This window comes from Cydia fagiglandana, chromosome 8 (assembly GCF_963556715.1).
Source record: "Cydia fagiglandana chromosome 8, ilCydFagi1.1, whole genome shotgun sequence".
Taxonomy (NCBI): Eukaryota; Metazoa; Arthropoda; class Insecta; order Lepidoptera; family Tortricidae; genus Cydia; species Cydia fagiglandana.
The window spans coordinates 4,555,815-4,570,227 of NC_085939.1; the positions used below are offsets into that span (position 1 = coordinate 4,555,815).

The 14,413-nt window shown below is 40.5% G+C and overlaps 1 protein-coding gene across 1 annotated transcript in view; it reads left to right on the plus strand.

Moving 5' to 3' along the window:
• The window catches only part of LOC134666502 (uncharacterized protein KIAA0930 homolog), a 75,263-nt gene extending 61,719 nt beyond the window's left edge, over positions 1–13,544 (plus strand). Inside the window, exons 6-9 of the mRNA XM_063523682.1 lie at positions 7,641–7,886; positions 9,103–9,256; positions 12,156–12,305; positions 12,753–13,544. Of these exons, the coding sequence (XP_063379752.1) occupies positions 7,641–7,886; positions 9,103–9,256; positions 12,156–12,305; positions 12,753–12,793 (591 nt within the window). The 3' untranslated portion in view covers positions 12,794–13,544. The remainder of the gene's footprint in view (positions 1–7,640; positions 7,887–9,102; positions 9,257–12,155; positions 12,306–12,752) is intronic.
• The last annotated feature ends 869 nt before the right edge of the window (positions 13,545–14,413 follow it).

The window sequence follows — 14,413 nt, forward strand, 5'->3', positions numbered from 1 at the left end:
AACGCAATCGGGTAATTTCTAGAAATGTCCCAAAAAAGGGCATCTCTCAATATTTCCCTCGGAAACAAGTTTCGAAACCTTTGGGCACCTCAGATATCGATTTTGAACGCTATCGGTTAATTTCAAGGAAAGTCCCGAAAATGTTCCAAAAAGGACATCCTTCATAATGCCGTCAGAAACATGTTTCGGAACCTTTGGTAAACTCGGACACCGCTTCGGAACGCATTTGGTCAGTTTCAAAAAATGGCCTAAATAAAAAGGACATTAGGTGTACATACAAAGTAATCGTCAATCCGAATTGACGATTGAGGATTGAGGATTGACCGGTCAATTCGAATTAACGATTAGTAATCGTCAATCTTCAATCAGTAGATTTAGAATTAGTTTCGTCAATCGTCAATCGTCAATTCGAATTGATCGGTCAATCCACAATCGTCAATCGTCAATTCGAATTGATATTTTGCCAACACTGCTTCTTTTCTTATGTCCTACCAGACTGATGGATACACACAGGTATTAAAATTGGGAAATAAGAATATATGATTTGGTCTTCACCAAAACATTGTAATTACATGTTAACCTTGTCCCCTAGTGACCAAAATACAACCTGGTGATTAGGTTGTTGACCGATTTGGAAGTAAAGCATCATAAAATGACCTATTATGTTAGCTCGTAGATGATTTAATTTTATAAAAGTAACTAAAACAGCATTATTTTTAAAAGTAAGTACTTGAGTTGTTATGGAAAGAGAGGCAGGGGCAGACCAAGACGTAGCTATGTAGACCAAATAAAAGAAAAAACTGGTGTCGTGTCGTATCAAGAGGTCAAAGCTATGGCTTATGAGAGGGAGAAATGGAAAATACTCCACCGAAAAGAGGATACCTCTTAAATTGAAGAAGAAGACTTGAGTTGTTGCGGTAAACGGTTGCGATTTTTGCGTATTATTTAAAATAAAAAACGATATATTGGTGTGAAAACTAAATTTTTACATGTCTATCATTTGTGTTGATAACGTTAGTATTGGTGTATTAAACTGCATGTAATGTCCTACTAAGTACATGAAACTATCTTACGTAAACATTTGGGGCATGTTCGATTACCGCCACATATGATAGACGTTGTTGACATACAAACAAACATAAACTGTTTGCTTATGCATGTTAAAACAGGTAATTGTTTGCTTACATTAATGTCGCATATACAAACTCCAATATAAATGGTTCGAAGTAATTATTAGGTACTGAAAATATTCGAAGGTAGGAAAAAATCATGTGGCGGGGGAGTTTAATAATAGCAACAGCTAATAATAAAAGCTAGTTCATTTAAAGCCGTATACATATACAATTATACATTCTCCAGAGCTCCATTAGCACTATTTAATAAGTTAAATGTAACCATATGTAGCTATTATCATGCCGCGATCAGAAAGGGATTAGAAATGACAGATTTCCATACACTTACGTCTAAATCAATATGGATTGACAGCTATCTCAATCCCTTTTTAATTGCGATTCAGTAATAACGACTGTGGATCTATGTCCGAAATAAAATTATTATTTTTTTAGAAAGGTAATAAATCGGCCATGAAGGAATATGCTGCTATATAAACTGAAAATCGTAGCTCAAGACCAAAAAAAGTAAGACAATGTTACCACTTTTTACTACCGCGTCTTGTATGTATTTACTTATGTAAAAATAAGTACCTAAATAAAAGTACTTTTTATATCGTAGGAGTAAAATTACCAATAATTAAAAAAAAATATCTTAGCGTGTTTATTTATAAAAAAGGAATTTACTATTTTACAAACAATTTATTGCAGTGGCAACATTGTCTTACTTTTTTGGTCTTGAACTACGATTTTCAGTTTAGAGCGGTTTATAGTCACGGCCTTCAGTCATGAGGATACGACGTGCGTCAAGAGAATTCTGAATTCATGATGGAAGAAGAAAAGAAGATACATTCTCATGACGCGACCCCTTGGAATGAAATAATTTTTCACGACCTCCTTGTAAACGCTTCATAATGAACTAACATAGTTCGTGGCGTATGAGCATCGGCCAGCCAATCAACCCAATTAAACGCTGCGCCGGCGACTGCGATTCACAAATGTGTGTGAATTACGATTCTTCTTGGGTAACCTGATTTCTGACGGACTAGACTCGACATATCGGTATAAATATTTTTTATTATTTTCACAGAATCAATAATAATAGGTACAGAAGATTCACTCTCTAACAAAACGCGTCTGTTACGTTTAGGACAGATATGACAGCTAGGTGGCGACCACGTCACGCGCGGTGAAATTGGTGTGGGACGGATGAAATTGTAGCTACCTGTTGCAAAGCGATGAAACCTCGGAGTGAGCCACGCCTGTTATTATTTGTTATGATAATAATCAATACTAATCAATACAATCGAAAATATTTCAATAGTTGTCATGCGAACAGAGGGAATCCCGATATTTAGATAACAGAAAACAGAAGTCAAGTTATGCTGAAGGCGAGTTCATTGTCGAGTTGATATCTTTTGCGAATTAGTCATTGGAGGCCTCTCAATGTTGGACTAATTGTCACAAGTCCCTTGATCAGCATCAGCAAAATAGGTTGATCGTTTATCATTGCTTGTTGTATGAGAAAAATATCATCTTCATCAGCCAATGATGGGCATCATGGGCACACGTTACGTTTAAAAGAGTTATGCGCGTTTTAAAACTTGCTGAAATTGTCTTAAAATGGCAGCGTAACTTTTCAATTGTACAGAAACGAGTTTTTGTAATTTTAAGAGATGCTGTTTGTATGGTTGCACCAGCAAGTCTGATATACTTATATCCAAGTACATGTATTTGTTATTGAGATTGCGGTTACACTTATATTAGAAGCCGCTGCGACAATAAGCTTTATGAGTTAGGTAGTGCCTGTCGTGGCTCACTCTGCCATTTCGTCGCGTCGCTACAAACACATGCGGCCACACCAGATTTGGTGTCTAGCGGACCTAGCAGTAGTAGTTGCCGCGCACTGCTTTGGAACGGACCGTTATAGACGCGTTTTGTTAGAGAGTGAACCTTCTGTACCTAGTACTATTATTTATTCTGTGGTAGTGCTTATATTCTGGGTCAGCCCAGGGCGTGCTCTATCTGTGCCTCTCAACAAAATGTGTCGATGATTTCGCTCCAGTTCTTCAAGACAACGGGCAAGCTTGATAGAGGCGTCTTGAGACAAGCACTCTTTTATTAATGCCGCATTTTTAAATTGTGTCCACCCAGGAATTTAATGTTAATTTAATTTAATGTTATATCCGGTGACCGAGCATTGCCATGGCGCTTTTTTTTATTTTCTGTGTAACATGGTATAACTACGTTTTCTCCTTGTTGTTTAGGCTCTGTAAGCATTTCATTAAAAATGTCGTTATAGGTATATCTACATATTTTATTTAACGCGAGCGAGCACGAAGCGCGAGCTTTCGTATGTCTGTCCGACCGATTCATCTATACAGGGACCACATTTCTTTAACCGATTCTACTAAACTTTGATGAAAGATTTTTTTTTGTTGTAAATTCAGTTTTTAGTTTTTTTAATTTTCAGCTATAAAGAGATTGACTTACGAGGTCTATAGCTCACGAAGCCACTAGTCTAATTTGGAGCACATTTAGACGGTATTCGCGAGTAAACAAAGAGGTGCATCTACCCCGTCCTGACGACATATACATATTCGGTTTTGCTCTAATTTCGGCTCGAATAAACATGATTTTTCTTTGAAACTTCGGCCATACACTACTAAAAATAAAATTTCTGCGTCGCTGAAAGGCTCAGTAGTTTTTTGGGCCGAAACGGAACCTTCGGCTGAAACATTTTTATGCCTAAATCAAAACATCAGTCGTACACTAATATAACGCGAATAAGGTTAACGCGTGACCGTCACCCAGCCCGAAGGAAGGGGGAAAGTAACGACAGAGTGGATGACGTCATGTCGCCCACGCGACGCGACGCTCAGTTATATGTGACGTTCCACGACAAAAGGTACATTATGGCGGCTGGCGCTTACGTCCCATAGCGCCGCAATAATATTGGAGCGGCGTTAATAATAGCGTAAGCGCCAACCGCCATAAGGTACCTTTACCCGTGGGACGTCACATATAGGGGTTTAGGGAATAGGGCGACTTGCTAGTGCTACTCGTTTATCTTTATACGTAAGTTACGTTGTTATCCCAGACACTAAATAGACAATTTACTTCGACTACATGGGTTTCACCATTACTATAACATTCTCAGGATGAAAGATCTTATATTTACGCTAATCTAATACGTTATGATGGACAAAACAGGCGTTTTTTGTTCCAATATAATCAATATAAATAAATATTTTGGACATCTTACACAGATCGACCTAGCCCCAAACTAACTAAGCTTAGCTTGTACTAGGGTACTAGGCAACGATATCAACATCATACTTATTCAGACAAATAATGGATAAATACATATTTACTTATTATATACATAGAAAACACCCATGACTCAGGAACAAATATCTGTATTCTTCACACAAATAAATGCCCTTACCAGGATTCGAACCCAGGACCATCGGCTTCGCAGGCAGGGTCACTACCCACTAGGCCAGACCGGTCATCATATCCCAAAAACTTCAATTGAAATAAATTAATGACGTTGCTCTAGAGTGTTAGTGATTGAAATAAAATGAAATGACATTATTATCAATATTATTCTCACTGAGAGTGTCTGGATACATAACTACCTTTGTTCATTGACTTTTTATGTGTTCTGTATTATCTAATCAAAATATGTGACGTAATCAATATGAAATAGTTATCAATGCTTATCAAGAGTTATAAATACTTTTGATATACGTCCGATAATGTAGCTTGGTTTGGTTGGGTGCATTGTAGGTTGTACTAAGGCTGTAGCCTAGCCTGGACGCACGCGAACGGCGGGGCGGCGAGCGGCAAGTCTGCGGCCTAACCGCCTATACAGGCTAATCAATTCAATTGGGCTACTATTAGAAACTGGAGTAACAGTTAAGATAGATGAGTGTGGAGGATTGCTTTACGGTCGCGGCGCACAGTTTGGGACCCCTGATCCAGCCTACACTGAGAGAAAAATAGCTACGCTGCCTGACTGGCTACAGCTACATCTGTTAATACAGAATCTTAGTTCGATTAACAACGTTTTCTTGAACAACGTTGCTATTGTTAACGCCAAGATTCAGATCTTGGCGTTAACAATAGCAACGTTGTTCAAGAAGTGCAGTCCGATTCGCGCAGTTTTATCTACCGTGTGTATGACAAATCGTTGTCGATTATCGTAACGATTTGTCATACACACGGTAGATAAAACTGCGCAAATCGGACTGCATAGTTTAATCGGTACGATTTATAGTTAACGTGTGTAGCCGGGGTACACTCTAAAAAATGAAGACCAACTAAGAGCAGTTTCTTCTTAGTTGACGTTAAGTTAATTACAACAATTACGATCTTATATAAATCAATGAAAGCTGATTACTTAAAACAATAAGTGTATCTGTGATTGAACTAATAAAGTAGGTATTGATTAATCCTAACAATTGTATACCTTGCATCTATTATTAACTTGTTGACATAATTATGTAACGTAGGTTGATTCAATAAATATCAAGCTTAGTTGATCTTACTAGGGTCAATTAGTTACCATAATTCTTTTTCATGTATATATTGAACAAGATCTTAGTTGGCTCAGTTACATAGCAATAGTAAGATCAATCAGAATTACCTTATTTGAAATGTCGAAGTCCTTGTTAGGCTCGTATGGAATCAAGATGCTTGATTACGACTATCAAAATATTGATAGGGCCAACCAAATTTTTTTTAGAGTGTAAGGAACTTATACACACATTGATGCGTAACTATACAGACACTAAAACGATTTCGGCAACTTGTATGGCGTGTCCGCCCTGTGGTCTGTGGTGGCGTCCCACTACGGAGATTACCAACTCAGTCAACAGGCCATTAGTGCAGCGTTCGGCAACAGGCGGCCCGCGGGCCTCAGAGTCTCCCTGGCTATTTTGTATGTATTATTGACAGACGACAATGTCCGATAAAGTCATAATCATAAATATTAACAAAGTGCGGCCCGCGTCAACTTCGCTAACTACTATGTGGCCCTTGGCTGCTAAAAGGTTGCCGTCCGCTGCCCTAGTGAAACCATACATGGCTTCATGCCCTTCATGCTTCAATAAGTTCGGTCCAATCAACAACAAAACTCCCATAAACAATATTAGTAGGTATTCCTGGTCTTCTCCTGGTGGACAGATAAAATTTTCGAGACGTATTTACATAATGCTATTAGTCATCTGTTCAATGTGATCTAAATAATTAATGTGCCCTAATAATTATTTGTTATACATATGTATTTATCTCGTGCTTGCTTCGTGCTGTGTATTTATACCAGAGCGCGGTCTTGGCTGCCCTTGAGCCCCAGGCCCTCTAGCAACTACTAGCCGTTCTTTTCTCAGCAACCAGACCGCCGCCCATAGTCTAAAGAGACATGGTCTTCTCTTCCCAGAGTGACACAAGCCTACGTCACAATAACAATGGCCGCTATATATAGCGCTATCGCATATTATCATATAGCGCTGTCGCATGATGACGTAGGCTTGTGTCAGTCAGGTGACCTAGAAAAGACGGGAAGAGAAGCCGCCGCCTTTCTGCCGCCCCTAATGTCTTGCCGAAAAAACATTCCTGCACTTTGCTGCAGAGTGTTACAATTATATTCAATTTAAAATAAAAGCGATTGTATGACGGCGGCTAAGTTCTCGTTGCTCTTAAAAGTCGGCGGTAACTTGTTATTCAATAAACATTTGCATGAAATACTGAAATGTCTCCAAAGTACACAATTTAGGCTGTAGTCTCGTCAGTCTCCCCACGAGCCGACGCCACGGCGCCACTACTTGTTGAGCACCCGGGGGCATGCTTATTTATTTCGGTCATTAATCCGGCGGGACGGAGTGGCGTGAAATGCGAGACATTTATTAATTATACATACCTATACATGGGCAGCACTAAAAGGTTTTAGAACGAGGCACTTTTTTTCTGTTCCCTGAACATAAGTTCAGGGAAAGAAATTGTTCATGTCAGAATAATCTGACATGAACAATTTTTGCAACCAACTTGTAAAGCACATGGCGCTTACCTTAGCCACTTTTTAGGTATATGGAGATTTTTGGTGCTTAGCGTTTATTTTATGGCGGTTGCGGAGTATTCATCAATAATATCGAAATTAAAGTAATAATTCGGCGGTAGGCTAGTCCCATGTATATTTAACGATTATTATCCGAGAGAAGGAAAACCACTAGCGTTAATCAAGCTATTATTAACCGACCTGATTAGTTTCCTGTTTTATTTTTCCAATTCCAACGAATGACAAAGTCTATTATAATTAAATTCGTTTTTTCCTTTTGGTAAGAACTCGATTCCTACTGGCCAATTTTATTATTTAAAATTGATTTAACAATACATAACCAGTCAACCGTATGTTTCCAATTTTTTAATCATATTTTTGGAGATTTTTACGTGTTACGCTTTGGATGGGCTCCTATAATTGATAGTTCTTTTACTTTTTCCTTACTTATATTGACTTGTCCTATATTCCAGCAATCGTCGCTATCAACGAAGGTAGCGCAGCGTATGTCATTCGGGCTGCTGGGGCGCGCGGCGGCGCGCTGCGAGTTCGTGCGCATGAAGGGGCCTCACGGCAAGGGGCATGCCGAGATGGCGGTGGCTCGGCCGAGGGGCGCCGGCGTTGATACGCCCACGTCCGAGCCCGGGCTGGCGGCTACCGATCTCTGGGACAGTGATTGGGAGGAGGATCCGGAGGAGATGTTCATGTATCGACATCAGGTGAGTGAAACAGTCGCTGACAGGCGCGGGAATTGACGCTTCTGCTTTTAAAGCTTGGAGTTACTGATCTCCTGTTCTGGTGAGTTGTTCTGCTGTTCATGATCGACACTAGGTTAGAGTGAGGTATAGGTATAGCTCTTATTAGGTAATGGCTATATACTTTGGGATATGTACTTTGTTAAACCCTACTTCTATTGATTTCTTGAAGGAGATGTTCATGCATGTATCGTTATCAGTTGAGCTAAGGTAAAGGCAGGAACACGCTTGGTTAGTGAACGCAGAATTCGACGCTTCCGAGGAGAAATACAGAGTTCTCCGGCAGAAATGAAAATGCAGCAAACCGCCCATAACATCGTGGGGAGATGAACCAGTACAAAAAAAGCACGAAAAAGTACAAAGGAGTGTTCATTAAGCCCTTACGGGCCATTAGGTACAGCTCGTCCTGCTTTTGAACGTATGTAGGCCGAAAGTACAAACCTGGCAACTAGTTTAAACCGGAGCCAAACTCGAAACTTTTAAAACTATTTGGCTTTGAAACTTGGCTCCACTTCAACAAATTAATGTAAATCTCGATCAGTGTTTGCAATCTGCTCCTCAGTAACGTTAATCTCTATTCTCTAATTGTCTGGCAGGTTGGCCAAATTGTTTTCTTGTAATAGGTGCGGGACTGCGGGTGATGTTTTCAGACAAAAAGTTGTTGTTAAGGAAGAGTTTCTATTTGCATTTTTTGGCAGTAGGTAGTGCTAGTGTTTTAAGTTACACAGCTGCGTTTTCAGAACTTGAGGTAATTAGCTTTCTTACTAATACAGAAGGGTTGCTATTAATGATGATCATGAAAATTTAAACCAAACGTATGACCACGTACCGTAACGTAAAGTACGCCCTAGCAGGGTCCATGCTGTACTTTATTATGTTATTATTATAATATGTAAACACCTCGTAATACCATAGTTGGCATTAAATGAAATGAAATGACATTTTAGTTGCAAAACTTTCGTGGGACGTTAAATTTATTAAAACGCTCGACATGTTTCGCTCTTACGGAGTTTTAATAACAAAACATTTTATGACACATATTTAATTTGTAGTAGGAGTTGTATCTACACAATGCTTCTCGTTATTCAGTGAAACTTGTCAATCAATATTCAACTTAAAAACGCGAGTGATAGGATTCATACGATCCAAAAATAAATAAATAAATAAATGTAACTTCCAGCGACGTCTAAGCGACCCCAGCGCCAACCTGAACAACTACTCTCGCGGCGGCTGGCGCACCAAGGACGGCAAGGACAAGAGTCGCTCAGAGAACGAGGGGCTCGACTCGCTGGTCGCCGGCCTGGCCGAGGTGCAGGCCGGGGATCTGCGCGACGGTACGTTACTTTAACCTCGGCATATAAAGTTTTCATATTTTTAATTTGAACCTTATTCTATAAGTAAATTGGACCGAATTTTGTTTGTTTTAAAAAGCAATTGCTTTTTAAAATAATGGAACAAAAGGAATGCTACTTTATTTGGTTCGTGAAAGGTTCATTTTAGATTGCACGATTATGTACATTGTAATGTAGGTCCATTTAGCCTCAAGAGGTTAAGATGAACGTCTAGATCTGACGAATGCGCCAGTCGCACACTATCACTAGTTGCTCGCATGTACAGATGTAGTGCGTAATTATGCCATCGTATTTTCACGGAAACGTACGAACGTGTCTTGCTATATCAGTCAGTCTCGTTACAAAAAGCACTGAGGTTGACTGATGTAGTATGAGAAATACAAACGTTTTTCGAGAAAATACGATGGAAAACAATTATGCACCTACATCTGTATATCGTACCTATACAGTCAAGGCTAAGGTCAAGGTATTAAATATGGACAAAGAAAAAGTATGTATGTATGACTGTTCGATCGCATTCGCTAGATCTGGAGGAACTTTAAAAGCTTTTCCACGCATTGTACAAGTTTATATCGCTTCTCTCCTATGTTCGACGCATGCGCTGAGTAACTGATGTCCGTACCGATAAATCAAAATGTAATGTAATAAAACTCTTCTAAGTTTAGTCGTAATATATTTTTGGAACGTTGTGGCTTGTAAAGATGTTTGTGAACTCGACTGTATAGTCAGCGATGGATCGCGTTATCATCGGATAGGCATATAAAAAAAGAAATAATTACATTTTTCTTTTTACTAAATGTCAAAATGATACGGCAGTGTGAAGTTGGAAATAAATAATTTTGACTGCCTTTGCGATCCTTCATGTAGCTTCAAAACAGTTATGTGTGTGTGTGTGTGCTGTTTAGTAGTTCGTTATTGTTCTTTTAACAATTACAAGTTTTCAAAGGCAAGCACGAAATAATGTTCGTGTACTTGCCCTAATGCGATAATAACCCATATCAAGCCCGCAAGAAAGTAAAATGTTTCTCCAAAGAGTCCAAAAAAAGTTTTATGACTGTCTAATTCGAGCCTTAGATCGTAGTCCTAAAGTTGATATTATATTGATATGTATGTGGTCAATAGATGTTCGTCTAAAAAAGGGTTAAAGTTGATACCGCCTACCTACTGTTTTGCAGCCCCTAAATCAGGGGCCACCAAATGGTGGACCGCATGTGGACCGCCGACCTATTTTATTTTTTTGCTTATTTAATAAACTCAAGGAGAAACGAACCGCAATGGTAATTTTATTTTAAGAACCGAACCCCTGAAGAAAGTAATTGGTGACCCCTGCCCTAAATCCTCAATAACTGCACGCATAGTAAAATATTGCACAGCGTTTATTGTTGTACGCTTTTGTCGTATTCCACTTATATAATAAGTCACAGCGTAGTCGCGTAGACTATTGTAGTAGTCGCAAAACCAACTGGCGACTGAGATCATAAGGCCATCTCTTTTACATTCGTTCGGTCTTAGCAAGGGTAATAGAGATAGCATTATGACTTCAGTCGTCAGTGAGTATTCCGGTAACCGCAATGCACGCGTAGCCAACGCTTGCGTAGACCCGCCAGCCCTCGGAGGAAGCCGCGCCTTTCCGGACTGCTCCGGATCGTTTCGTACCGTAACGGAACGCGTAGACGCTAGATTTTTAATCGGCGCTATTGAAAAGTTTAACTGCCTGAATCAACGATGTCCGGGATCGGGTGAATTTCAACGTATAATTGGAAATAGTCGTTTCGTGAGATACAAAGTAAAAAATGTCGCTTTTATTTAATGTCCGAAGTCGATGACAAATTTTTTAAGTATCACTAAAATAACTAATAATTCAGAGAAGTTTCATAGATTTCAAATACCTAGTTTTTTGTGTATCAAAATCGTAGCAAATTCGAGACAGAAAAGTGAGGTCGGAAAGCAAAATTCGCTCGGTCCCGGGCCCGGCGTGTGACCCGGTGTTGTGTGCAGCGCGCTCGGCTTCCTCCGCGGCGCCGGCGCGCATGGGCGCGCTGCTGCCGCGCGCCGCCGCCGCCGCCGCCGCCGCCGACGCGCGCTCGCCCGCCTGCCTGCGCGCCGTCACCCCGCGCCGCCGCGCCCGCCGCGCCGCGCCCGCGCCGCCGCCGCTCCGCCCGCTGCCCCGCGCCGCGCCCGCCCCTCCCGCCGCCCGCCCCGCCACGCCCGACGACGGCGGCTGCGAGCTGGCGGCCGACGCCGGCTGGCTGCTGGAGGCGGCGCCGGCGGCGGGCCCCGCGCCGGCGCCCTGCGGCGCGGGGGAGACGGTGCGCGGCGAGGAGGAGCTGCCGAGCTGCGGCGAGTACCGGCTGGTGGCGGGGGAGAGGGGCGGCGCGGACGCGCGCGGCTACGCGACGCTGCCGCGGAACGCGCGCGGGCTGGCGGGCGCGCTGTGGCGGCGCGCGCCGCTGCCGCCGCGCCGCACCACGCCGGACGGCACCGACATCTACTACTGGTGCGACATACCCAAGCGGAATCACGGTAGGTTCACCGCTAATAGCTTCCGTACGGATCGTCTCCGCAGGTGAGTTTTCTTATTGACGTTCGATCGATTTGCAGTCTCGTGAAATCGTGATGAAATTCTATAATATACCTATTCGATTTTAAATCGTACTACGAAATATATGCAAATAAATACTTAACGATTCTTTCGATACTTGACGAAACATTTTTAAAACTTAGTTTAAGGAATAACATTTCTTATTCCAAATAAGTATAACGCATGTGGACGTCATGGGACTAGGTACGGTCTGTGGAGCGGCGGGTCGGTATCACAGTGGTGTGAGACAGTGAATCTTTCCATTTATTATCTATTAGTAACATTTGTTATGTCCCTCAGAGCTGGATGACGGCGCGTACAACCCGCTGTGGGCGATGCGCGGCTTCACGCAGACGTTCGCGCTGTGGAAGGAGGGCAAGCGCGCCTCGTCCGCGCCGCTGCACGCCTACCTCACCTACGTCACGCTGCCGTGGTGGTGCATCGCCAAGGGTCAGTCTATACGAACCCTTATCACGTGTCATATCGACCTTGTCGCCTGAGACTCCCATAACTATATTAGGTCTTATCACTTATCTCCGGCGGTTGACAAAGAAGTTGCGAAGAAGAACGGTAGACCTATAGGTATTTTATAATATTTCTACAGATTTCAGTTTCATTAATTTAAAGTCCTTTCGAAAAAGCGAAGATTCATTAACTATAAGATTTGTAGATGAAAAAATAATACCCCATTGTGTGCCAGTTTGATAGTTAAAAAAAAATTTAACTAAAATTTAACTTTTGACAACGATCAGAGTTGCCGCGTTAAATACGGACCCACAAAGCGATTTCACTGTCAAATTCGAAACAAGAATTTGTCTTGGGTTTTGTAATTAATGAATTATTTGCTATATACAATAATGGAAATGATTTTGTAAATGTGTTTGTTTCGTTTTGCAGATATCCTGGACCACCGCGAAGAACCCATCCTGACGTTTTGAACTGCACTCCCGATCGAAACCGACACCGATGTTAAGTTACCTGCATCAAAGAAGCGGTTCTTGAACTTGATAACTTTCTAAATAGGTATCATAGGTACTTTTATAAGTGAATGGGCTCAAATTTTGCGTCCATGTCCGCAGGTACAGTCAAGTGTAAAAATATGGGTGCACAAATCATCTCATAGTTGTTATGCCAGCGAATTAAGAACTATGGGACATATTTTTGAGTAAGTTATATACAACCATATTTTTACACTTGACTGTACCATATAGACTAAACTGCAAGTTCATATTAAACATAAGGGTCGAATCTCGACATGTATGGCCGCAAATAAGAACAAAAAATAACGAAGGACTTTCTTTGGTGCAGGTAGGTACCTTATACAGGGTTACTTTTTTACCGGTACAATAAATTTTACCACATCATTGGTATCGATAATAGATAACATTGCACAAATAAAAAAATTTATTTATTTATTTCGCATCAATTAATTTATCCTTCACCAATTTAGTAACTTCTGGTTGCACTAATTACAAGGTGTCAACGGTATGAAATCGCGCGCGATGACGTAAACAAACAGTTGCCAGTTCGTGCGTTTGCTAATTGATGCGTAAGGCATCCACATTTTCTAGTACTTTAGCGGATAAGTTCGGGCATTGGTATTTTTGTTTTTTTGTTCCCAAATAGTAGTAACAAAGAATGCTGGTATTTTTTATTTTTGGCAACAATTACGTATGTTGATTTATTGTACTGGTAAAAAAGTAACCCTGTATTTCATAAAAATGTAATGAAACCTATCTTTCCACTATTGTTGTGATATTGCCGGGAAAAAAAAATCTTTTAGATACTTTCATTTCATTATAAAGACCGCACTTTGTGCGAATATAGGTACAACCATAATTACAAAAAGTATTGTTAGACTACAAGGTTTGCCTTAAGTTTGTATTTTTACAGACATACCGATCTAGGTATTGTGTTTACTATTTTATGACTACGCGTTGCTTTATTTTTTGTAGAAAGCTGTTCATATCATTCCAGATAGTTAGGCGAACAAATTAAGGTAATAGGTAAACGAAACGGATATTATATAACAAGTAACTGCTTGTCTATATATCTAGTAAGACGTAAAAAATATGGGAGTTCGATGAAATTTAAACCATATTCAATTGGAACAGAGTTGCATTTTTGCTTCGTATAATTTTCAAACAATTAAAAATCAACTCTATTATCTGCACTATAGATTCAAATTTCAGTGGCAAATTTTAGGTTTTTCATTTGTATGCCTGGGCCTTAGGAGGGTATTGTCAGCAGTAGAAGTAACTAAACCATCAGACACTGTTTTTCCACCAGCTTTTCACCCCTTTTCTTCCAAAGGTGGCCAGAGAATGAATGACCCACATAGTTACATTTTAATATTAACCTTCATATATTACAATAAGGTTTAGATTCGCTCAATACTGTTTATTTTTGCGTTATAGAGTATTTTAAACACTGTTTGTGTAGATATTCCTACTGCAAGACGGTTATCTTATACATGATGTAATTTGGAGATCCCATATTTATACATGGTCATTTTTGGAAAAAAATTGTGATTTTTGTTTGACCCCATAGAAAAAGTT